Source organism: Ciconia boyciana, chromosome 1 (assembly GCF_034638445.1).
Source record: "Ciconia boyciana chromosome 1, ASM3463844v1, whole genome shotgun sequence".
Taxonomy (NCBI): Eukaryota; Metazoa; Chordata; class Aves; order Ciconiiformes; family Ciconiidae; genus Ciconia; species Ciconia boyciana.
The window spans coordinates 67,544,598-67,554,983 of NC_132934.1; the positions used below are offsets into that span (position 1 = coordinate 67,544,598).

A 10,386-nucleotide genomic window follows, 5' to 3' on the forward strand; every position below is an offset into this window, starting at 1 on the left:
TATTAGTTCCCCATCACTTCTTGTTCAATAGTTAACTGCTAAAGGTGACAGATCCTTCAAGACTGCTCTGAAAACATTGGTTTCTTCTTCAAATGGCTGCATTTACAGCCTCTTATCTGTGGATCCATTTTTATCTTTTTTTTTTTTAAACCCTGCAGAGGGTTTTTCCTTGACAGATGTAGCTTAGAATGGTTCTTGTTGTCTAGCATCTCCTCAAGAGAAGAGAAAAATAATGATATTCAGCTTTTACTCCCTGTTTTTATTTAGTTACCTTCTGTTCAGAAACATCACGGAAGGAAAGATTTCTTCATCCCTCACCAGCTTCCCATGCTGATAGATTACCTTTTTTACCACTGCAACATTAGGGAATGCAGATCATTTGATCCTACTCTCTAGGGGATAAAGTTACCCTATAGCTATTACTATTTAGTCACTTTCCACTTACTAAAAACTTTTACTTTGGCTAGAGTTCAAGAAGCATATTTTAGCTTTGTGAGCAACTCCTAAATAATCACTCTGGCAGCTTCAAGGAAGAGTAAGTTTTTATTATAGAGGAGAAGGGGGAGCTTCAAATTAGTTACTTTGACATTCAGAAGAGATTCAGAAAAAGAGCAAGGCACTTTAAGTTGAGCATAGTATGAGCTAATAATCTGGCGGAGAGTTTTATGAAGGACAGCAATAATTTTATCTGTAAATAAGCTGCAAAAGTCTGTGAAAGCAGTGTAGTAATCTTTCAGCCACTGCCTTCTCCCCACAGCGGTATGCTGGACGTCCAAAATGTTTCACAATAGTGTCGGAGAGAAAGATATGAGTATACCTGAAAAACACCAAGCATGCAAACTCTTACATGTAACTTGTCTTTGGATTTGCACTTCAGTGCAGGCCCCTTTGAATACAGTTTGCATGTAGTTTTTACCTCAAATGGAGCAAAAGCCTCAGTGAGTATGACTGAAATCAGTACAGTGAAGGTACAGTAGTCTGCTTTGCATCAACAGATGTTCATGTTTGATTCCCATTTTCATTTTACATACTTACAAAAAAAGCCAACCAAGTGAGACAAAATTCATTAGAAAGCCAGCTTCAACAGTTTTCTAAGCTATTTGAGGGCTGATAACTCCAGACGATACTTGATGTTAATCCATTGTTTTCTTGTCTAGTATACTCGGGAAGTGAATATTCTATAACTTTGTGCAACTGACTGCGAATGCTGTGGCTTAAAAACTGATGCCTGCCAGGGTCACCAATCAGCACTTCAGTTTGCTGTATCCTGATGAATTTCCTCAGCCAGTGATGCAGACCATCAGCAAGTTGTTCATCATAAAACATATCTCCTAGAACAATGAGGTCCCAGTTGCCAGCCTCTGAATTAATGATGTTCTTAATGGTGATGGGGAAGGGATTCAGGTGGTTCAGTTCACAGTTCAAGATCATTGCCATTCCTGCAACTGAAGGAAAGCCAAAGTTGTCCTGGTTTCAGCTGAGATAGATAGAGTTAATTTTCTTTATAGTGGCTGGTAAGAAAATTAACTCTATCTCAGCTGAAACCAGGACAAAAGTAAAATGAAAGTTATGTTTTAGGATTCTGCCATTGAGCCCCCTTACAAATTTCTTTGACACATCTTCCAATTTCATCTCTTAAATATTTTTGTTTATCCTATCTAGGGACTTCCACAGTTTTCATTATGGGTCAAAATCTGGCATAAAGTGATGGAATTTTATCCTCAGTGCACCATGACACAGGGAAGAACTATTCCTGGAATGGATACCAATGGAAACCAATCACGGAATCAAACCAGAATATCCAACTGCCTTAATACATGGATATCCTTCCTCCCTAACCAATGAGTAATTAAGTTATAAATAAACTGAATTCATAAGTCAATTACGGGAAACCAAAGCCTGGGGGAAAAAGGCAAAATCTAGGCCCTAACATATGAAAGTGCAGGAAAATGCTGTAGTCCTACAAAGAAGCTAACTTGCCACTTGCGCTTGGAGTTCTCTTCCAAACCAGCCGTGATGGCGTGTAGGCAAGAGTTGATAGAAACTTTGCTGTTTGTTCATTCTAAGGAGCTGTGGAGATAGACTTGGGCCAAGAGAGGCTGGTACAACCCAGCTTCTAATACTGGCAAAATCGATTCATCTTTTTAGCATTCTTAGAACTCTGTTTGGAACCTGAATTTCTCCCAAATGGAGCAAAGAAAAGTCTGTGTTAAATGTGCTTTAAAAATTAATAAATATCTTTACACAGAGATGGGAAAAAAAGCCTTACTAGGGTCGATGTCATTAGCAAGGACTTGCGATGCACCACTCATCACAGCAGCTATTGCTGTTGCTCCACATCCACTTCCAAGATCCAAAACTGATCGTCCTTTAACAACACGTGGATTATCTAAAATATACCTGAAAAGAAAAACTGTTAAAGCAATGAACAAGATTATGCAAATTTCTCAGTTTTGCATTACACTGCATAAGAGTTCTTGTCATACATGTAATGAAGCATGGTATCTTAAAAACACTATTCCATATGTGCAGCTGGTACATAGCTCCTTATCGGTCTCTGCTGATATAAAAATGAAGAACCATCATCTTTCTCCTTTACTTCTCTCCCACCCCCCAAACAAAAAAGAAGTCCGGCCAAGTAAGCAACATTTTCAATCGTCTCCTTCTCTGACAGGTGAGCTTATCTAATAAATGGACACAAACTGCAAGGTGACTAAAATGCTTGGCATCAGAAACAGGAAACTAAGGATTTGTAGAAATTAAAAGCAATCTGACTGAAGAAACATGAAGATGTATTTGCAGTGAACATCACACCCATCAAAATACAAGGCCTACCCATTGCCCTAAAGTACTGCTTATGCAATTGCTTGGAAGAAGAGGAATTTCTCCTCGTTCTTTTCCTGAGCCATGCAGACACAGATGCAAATACTTCTAGTCCGCTTAATGTTGTTCCTTAGTAGCAATAAGAAAATGAGAATAGAGCAGCGGTGAGCAGAAAGAGTATCTTCATCTAGTTGCTGACACCTGCCAAAAGGAATTGGCAAGCAAAAACCTCTAGGCTGGCAGTGGAGAAGAACTGACAAAAGGCAAGCAGCAGTTACTGTTAAACACTACGAATCATATAGCCATTACCGAGGGTTCAGAACTTCAACAACTGCCTTGAAATTCAGTCTTCTGCAAAGGGAAGGGCCCTAAGTGACAGCGGGAAGAGCCCTAGGTGACAAACTACTGCAAATTGCCATAAATTTACTACCAATTGCCATAACTTCTGTTCAAGTAGAAACAGGAAAGGATTCTACACTTGTGTTGTCTTCTGGCATGGAGGGTGATGGCTGACTCTTCACGCAGGGCTACTGGTAAGCACAGCTTTTGCAGGTGGGTTCCAATGCAGAGAACTGTAATGGAAATGTTAAGATTGGTGTAAATGGCAAACGGATAGATGGAAATGTCTGGGCCTAGAAGCGCCAGCAGGAATGGCAGAAGGAGGCCTAATAAGACTGTCAAGTGTTAATGGCACCTAGGTCTCGGCACATCTGTATACAGATTCATAGGAGCCCAGATCAGGAGAACAAAAGACAACCTACCCTCAAACTAAACAGTTCAAGCCATTAAGAGACCACAGCAGGAAGGTCAAGACCAGGACTGAAGATACAAAATGCCCAGATCAGGAACCCAGGAGACATGAGGAGGACCTAAAATCCCATGCTTCTTGTCCTACATTTCATCACAAGGAATCCTACCAGACAGCTGGGACATGCACAGCTTGGTGCTTGTGAGTATGTGGTTATGAATCCCATGAGTGAAACTGGCTCTCCTATGAGGTCTGGCACCCAGCTTACCTGTAACCCAGGTTACACTGGTACCATAATGTTGCAGCATTACTTGGTACTTTGAAGCTCCACCGATGCTCTCTTTTCTGAGGGCACCCAGGCATGACATTTGTGCAGAGGCTCAGCAGCTCAGCTGTCTGGCAACACTGCCCCTGTGGCCTTCACTTCTCTGAGGACAGCCCATAGTTTACCAAAAGCGTGGAGGACAGGGATGGGACCTCCACAGAAAGTGCTCTGTTTCCCCTTTCTAGGGGCTATGCTTGGATTTGCAATTACTTTCCAGCAGTAACTTGCGTAGAGCACGATCTGGCCTAAAGCTGCAAGTGCCTTGTTTCCAGCTGAGTGGTTCTCAAGTTACCGCTAATGATTGTGGTGACTAAGGACAGCTGGAACCAACTGTATCCCCTGGCACGCACACAGCGCATTACACCGCTGTTGGAGACTGCTGTCTGCCATGCTGGGTTAAGGACGTATCTTGGGTTACACCAAGAGGAATAGCTTGAAATAGGAGATTCCTGATTTTGTGGAAATGCCAACTGTGAAACGAACACAGTTACGGAAGCAGCACGTTTTCATGCTCCCTTTTTCTTTTTACTTTTCCAGATTATGCAGCTAATTTTTGACATTCCCAATACATCAAAACAATTGCATAAACAAGAAGTCAATAAAGTGGTGAAATGCCAGATAATTATTATTGCTACCCAAATATCTGGGCATATGAATCATATGATAACAAAATGTAGAGATTACCTTACCTAATTTAATTACACAATGTTTAGGAGCACTCTAGTTCATCTACATGGCAGGCTAATCAACTCACAATTTAACGGTAAGACTCATCTTTTTCCTAGTCAAAAACGCCTTCCTATTTATGCTTCCTTGCAGAAAAACAGCAAAGCCCCAATTCAGATCCTTCTCTTTCATCTATGTGGGGAATGTCTGACAGCTCGTTCTTTGCTGTAACAATTATTAACTTTTTCTGCTGTTCAAAGTGAGAGATTTGATTTTACAGAATAAAAACTCTAACTAGTTCCTGGGAACCAGGAACGTGAAAGACATTTTGACAGTAAGTGGCCAAAATAAAAATGTGGCTTCTGATGTGACTAAAAGACAGCCACAATAAGGCTTGACAATAAGCCTGCTGAAATCCTAAATGAGGAGAGTGATTCAGGCTAACCAGCACTCCAAGTGCATCAGCATAAACCTACTTTTCTCAACAGACCAGACATACATCCACACTCCTGTCTGTCTCCTACAAAAAAAACCCCCATGTGTTACGAGAAAATAGCAATCCTGCTGTTCGGAGTGACAATGAGTGACAGAATTAAACACCTTGCTAGGTTTTGATGGCAACTGCACAGCCCTTCCACAAATCCAAATTCAGCCCTGTTGTCAACACATGCATCGCCACTGAAGACAACAGATTTCAACTTAAGAGCCCTAAGGTATTCTATATGCAGCAGGTGCTGAAACTTCACTGCCAACCAGCAGAGATCGCATCTCTTCTGTATAAGCAGAGAGGAGTATGGATAATGCGCTCTCATACAAGGCAAATACACATTGCCAGGAATCACTACAAGCAGAGCCAGGTCTGACATCCTGGCCCACAGCAGACTGGACAACTTCGGTGATGCATGCTGCATACCTGGAGAGGGCTTGGCCTCCTGGCCAGTAAATTGCCCAGAACGGGTCCCCGTAAGGCCACAGGTCAGGTTTTTCCCTCCAGAACCTGCAGCGAGGGGTGAGGAGGCGCAGTCGTATCTCTGGTGTGAGGTGCCCGCTGCTGGTGACCTCTGTGTTCTCCTCCAAAAACGCTCTCACCTCAGGGTCTAGAGACTTGCCAGCACTCCAATGGCAGCAGCGCTTCCAGCGCAGAGAGGGGCCTCCCCTCCTGCTCCTCCAAGCCTTGGCAAAGGTGTTCTGCCTGCCCAAGAGGAGGAGCCGCTTCCAGCCGCGGAAGGCCATGTCTCCCCAAGGACAAACCCTCCCCAGGAGAGCTCAGAGCACAGCTTATCTGATGAACACAGCAGGTGATGAGGCAGAATGCTTGAAACAAACTCACAGGATGTGGTTTTTCATAGCGATGGATGACAATTCCTGAAAGGAGAACAATGCTACGTAAGTGATGTTTCTTCAGTGACTTCAAGGCTATGCACCACCAGGGCTTTAGGAAGAGGAGGTTGACGTGCTGTTGTGTGACCACGAATGCGTGCCTTGCCCCTGCCCAAAGAGCCTTTGAAGTCTGAAAGCAGTGGTATATAAGGAAGAAGCTATCAGGAGACCCATTCAGGAGAGTGCTATAAACATACCCTGTGAGAAACAACCAGTTAGCAGGACAGCTGATAGAGCTAAAAATTAAACGTGCAGCCTTTTAACATCTCCCTCCCTCTGCCTTGAAGATATACACACAGCAAGCTACTCCCTTTTAAGGTTCTTCCATTGAATCTTAAGATTTGCAGTAGAGCTCTGGCATTGCAGGGCTTATGGACATAGCAAAGGTTATCGGTAGATTGCTTGAGAGATGCCATTAATTACAAGTTTTATAATGGTGATGAGTCTTTTATATGAAAGCATCTTTTTAAACTCAAGCAATTAAAGGATTTCCTCAAAAGACTTTCCTCTTCCTCTTTCTCCCTCAGATTTGTCAGGCTGCCAGCTCCAAAGTGGGGAAAAAAAAAAATAATCCCCAAGAACTGATCTTAACCAGCATACTCCCCATTTGTTGCATTTCAGTCTGTATTTTAAAGGATCAGTTAGTCTTATGGTGCAATAGTCTCATGTGGATGCTCTCAGCTGCAGAAGAAAGTAGACCTCCATCACTGTAGCCCACTCCCTGTGAGAAACTATATAAATGTGCTCCAAGCTGTCTAAAGAGAGAGGAACTGAATCCAACACTTTTTAAAAAATTAAGTTTTTAAAAGGTGAGACATTCAGACTGGATGAGCTCATGCTCAAAGGCCTTCTGACACCACTCAAGGCCAGTTTTCAGGTCACAAGCAGTGAAGAAAAGGAGAATGGAAGATTGGTACATCAGAGTTTAGAGTCAGTTAAGAATCAGGGGAATGGAGAGTGGAGAGCCACAGCACTCAGCAGAGAGGCAAATGAAGAAGAGCCTCTCAGCACTTCACCACCACCATACTCTCCTCATCCACCAATTCTTGCAGACCCTGGGTCTTACACTGATCCTGCGAGTATCCTTACCAAGCAGTGGCCTGAAGAGAGCAACTGTTTTCCTGCCTTCCTGCTCAGATCCCCTCCTTCATCCCTCTTTTACTATTTCCATATCTTTTTTTCCTTCCTCATCTTGCTCTCTAATTTATTTTCAATAACTCAGACTTACTTGCTTCAGGGCACAGCTTTTGAACCTCCCCCTAAGCTGATGACCAGAGAAGCATTTAAGGCCTGCGCTACCACAACAGCAAGGCTGCAAGTACGAACAGACACAAGAGAAACTCACTCTCTATTTTGCGATTGTTTTCTCTCTTCCGCAGTGGTTTTCATGAAAAAGCAGAATGACGCATGAAGAAAATCAACTTCAGCCCACCCCTGCCAATTTTTCACAACAGAAGAATTGTGGCCAGCTTTGCCATCGAGAGCTGTGCAGGTTGTTCTTAAAAAAACTAGACAAAGGGACAATAGGAAAAATAGGCTAATAAAACAAAGTCTTAACACTTTGTATTTCATGCCTTTGGTTTTTCTTTATTTGCCTGTATCTTTAGTAAAAGTTCATATGTGTTTAGTGGCATTTTTGTTGTGTGCTGGCCTCTGCTTTAGGTAGTGGGTTCAGTTCGATCGCTTACTGAAATGTTAAGCTGTGAACTTCTCTCCCGTAAGGCTGTGCTGTTTAGGCTGACACTCCAGTTAAGTCTTTGTTTATATCACTGGCTAAAGGCTTTGTATTTTTATTACAAATAAATACATGTGACTGAACGTTTTGCATTTTTCCACATTTGAGAATGCCATTCAGCACAGTCCATGTAATTAATGAATGTAATTAATGAATGCTTTCCTTCTTCAAGGCAGAGCTCTATAATCCCCATCTGCCTAAGGGAAGCATGAAGTTAACTGAAATCAATCAGAGAGATAAATCTTGTCAGTTAATGCTGTATGCTGGTTTTTCTCCATGAATTGCTGCAGATCAGCAGGGCTGAGATTCAGTAGCGTCTATTTTGCATTGCCTGTCATGATGGTTACTCTTTTTAAATTAATTGTCTGTAGAGAAATATCTGCCAAAAGCTCCGTCCTCAAAATGCCAAACTGAGCTTAAGCGCTTAATGCAGGAAGGCGTCAGGACAGACATCCTTGTGTTGACACTTCTGGCCTTACTGAGAATACAATCAGCGGGCGAGTAGAACTTGGAAAAAGGGACAAAACCAAAACCAACCAAAACCCACAACAAAACCAATTCCTGTGCCATTTAAGCTTTTTTTTTAAAGCAGCAGGTGCTTTTCAAAGCATAACCACACCGACCCCCCGTTTCCCATCGGGGAGGCCAGACCTAACCAAGGCCAAAGGCTGCCCGCTGCAGCCAGGGAGGCAAATCGCCCGCTGCCACCCAGCCCTGCCGCCACGAGCGACCCCCGGACACTCGCCGCTCCCACCCAGACACCCCCAGATCGTCACCCCGGGCTGGGCAGCCCTCTGCGAAGGGGCCGCTAGCCTCCGGGGGCACGGACAGCGCCAGCGGCTCGCCGGCAGGGCAGGGGCAAGGGGAAAGGAAAGGCCGGCACCGGAGCCACCGCCACCGCCACCGCCACCGCCACCGCCTGGGCCGGGCCGGGCCGGGCCGTCCCGCGCAGGCCCGGCCGCACCGCGCCGCGCCGCGTCGAGCCGAGCCGCTCCGGCCACCGCTCCGCCAGGCCCGAACGGGCCGCCCGCCCCATCCCCGCCCGGCCGCGGCCGCACCGCCCTCCGCCGGGGCGGGACCGGGGCCGGGGCCGGCCGGCCCACACCTACCTGCTCCGCCCGGCCGCGGACGCCGCCGCCGCCGCCGCCGCCGCCGCTGAGGCCCCGCCCTGTCCCGCTGCTCGGGGGCCGGGCCGGGCCGGGCCGAGGAGGGCCAGGCTCCCCGCCCGCCCTTAAAGTGGCAGCGCCGCGGACCATGCGGGCTCGGTCCTGGCTCAGGCCCCGGTAGCGACGCTGGGCTCGGGGTTGGTTTTTTCCATCCCGCAGCGCTTCGGGGCAGCGGCCTGGGCCTGCGCCTCTGCTCGATCCAGGTCGCCGATCAGTGTCAAGTGCTTGCTCTGTTCCGGCTTCATTTTAAAGGACTTCCGTCAATGTAAACCAGCTCTGTATTTTAAAATATTAATAAAAATCCACACGCGAAAAGGAGTAATAACACACATCCAAATCTGACAGCAGTGAAAATAAGATTTTTTTTCTTCTTCTTCCTTTGCACATCAGATGAAGGCCACTGTCAAATGTGCTGCGGCCTAACCGAGGGTTCCCGATCTCTTCGTAACAGCGACAGCTACTGAAGGTACTGGCCACCGAAAGACCGGCCAGCCAGTGCTCCAGAGCCGGCTCTGTTCCTCGGGCAAGCTGAACCTCCGTCTTCCCCTCTGCCTGTTTCTCTTCCCCATGCCCCATCCGTCCCGTTAGTATTTCTCCTGCTCTGACGATCCCTTCGCTTCTCTCCTCCCCAAACCCTCTCCGGTGTGGACGTGAGGAGAGGTCTTCCCTTAAAGCACTGTTCTGTTGTTGTCCCTCACGACGGCACAGCTCTGCTGCAGGTAAGCACCCGACAACCTACAAACACTGGCGTTTCCTCTGAGGCCACAAAATGCATTTCCACCCGGCAGTGACCGCGACTCGCCGGTGGCTGGGCAAGGACCCGAACCCTCCTGCGTCTCCCCCTTTCCCTGGCCGCTGTCCTCCTCAGAGGGATCCCTGTGCTGCCTTGATCAGTGGCTCTCCAACAGCTCCCACCAGGTCTCTGCCCCCTCTCCAGTCCCATCTGCCGGGATTTCGGGAACAGAAGCAGCTTCTGACAGGAGCGACAAACGTGGTTTTCTCTAGCTTCCCTATGGGACAAAATGTCCCAAATTTCACACACTGCGTTTTGAAAAGGCTCTTGTGCATTGGTGATGATCGTAAGTCCTGTAGCACTCAGGGTGCCAGGTTTTTAAAAATAAATCTGGCGATTACACAGCCTAAGCCTGGATCTGCCCAAATCGCTGAGGTTATGAGGCCATCTAGTGATCTGATGGCTTAGTACAATTAAAATGTGCTCTCCAGGGTGTGAAAGCTGCTTATAAAGCAGGACCTTTTCTTTACACGTGCGTCGTCCCCAGTGTCCTGAGAGAAGGTGGCCCCTCCATGCTGAGCTGCAGAAAGGCCGGGTCGGAGGCGATGCACTGGGAGGAGGCCAGGACCCATCCAGAAGCTGGTGTCCACCCACCACGGGAAGGAGCCTAAAGTCCACAGACTCGTTAAGCTACAGGGATACTTGCATGTCTTGTACTCTTGTAGAGCAGGACACACTCTCAGTCTTCTTAGAAATGATCCCCCAAATTTATATAAAGGTGTGGACCTTTGTGGTTTAGGCTCAAGAAGG

General features: G+C 46.3%; 1 protein-coding gene across 4 annotated transcripts; it reads right to left on the bottom strand.

The window, feature by feature from the left end:
- Positions 1-535: 535 nt before the first annotated feature.
- ETFBKMT (electron transfer flavoprotein subunit beta lysine methyltransferase) lies at positions 536-8,933 on the bottom strand. 4 transcript variants are annotated; one of them, XM_072872589.1, is made up of 6 exons: positions 8,816-8,933; positions 6,236-6,252; positions 5,893-5,927; positions 5,476-5,754; positions 2,270-2,400; positions 536-1,445 (listed from the first exon to the last, which is right to left on the bottom strand). In XM_072872589.1, exons 1-6 carry the CDS (start codon positions 8,931-8,933, stop codon positions 1,081-1,083), a joined length of 945 nt encoding a protein of 314 aa, XP_072728690.1. In that variant the 3' UTR covers positions 536-1,080. The 4 variants fall into 4 exon arrangements, with proteins under 4 accessions (XP_072728690.1, XP_072728673.1, XP_072728683.1 ...); XM_072872572.1 differs by lacking the exons at positions 6,236-6,252; positions 8,816-8,933 and adding exons at positions 7,288-7,376; positions 8,454-8,658 and having other exon boundaries at positions 5,476-5,927; XM_072872582.1 differs by lacking the exons at positions 6,236-6,252; positions 8,816-8,933 and adding an exon at positions 8,454-8,658 and having other exon boundaries at positions 5,476-5,927.
- Between the last annotated feature and the right edge of the window lie 1,453 nt (positions 8,934-10,386).

Bases quoted from the DNA above. Each gene is read 5' to 3' on its own strand.
- ETFBKMT (XM_072872589.1), bottom strand. From the start codon at position 8,933: ATGGTCCGCGGCGCTGCCACTTTAAGGGCGGGCGGGGAGCCTGGCCCT. The intron at 5,755-5,892 runs GTGAGTTTGTTT...CCTCTTGGGCAG, and splicing joins GCTATGAAAAACCACATCCT to GCAGAACACCTTTGCCAAGG. The intron at 2,401-5,475 runs GTATGCAGCATG...TTTTCTTTTCAG, and splicing joins GGAGGCCAAGCCCTCTCCAG to GTATATTTTAGATAATCCAC.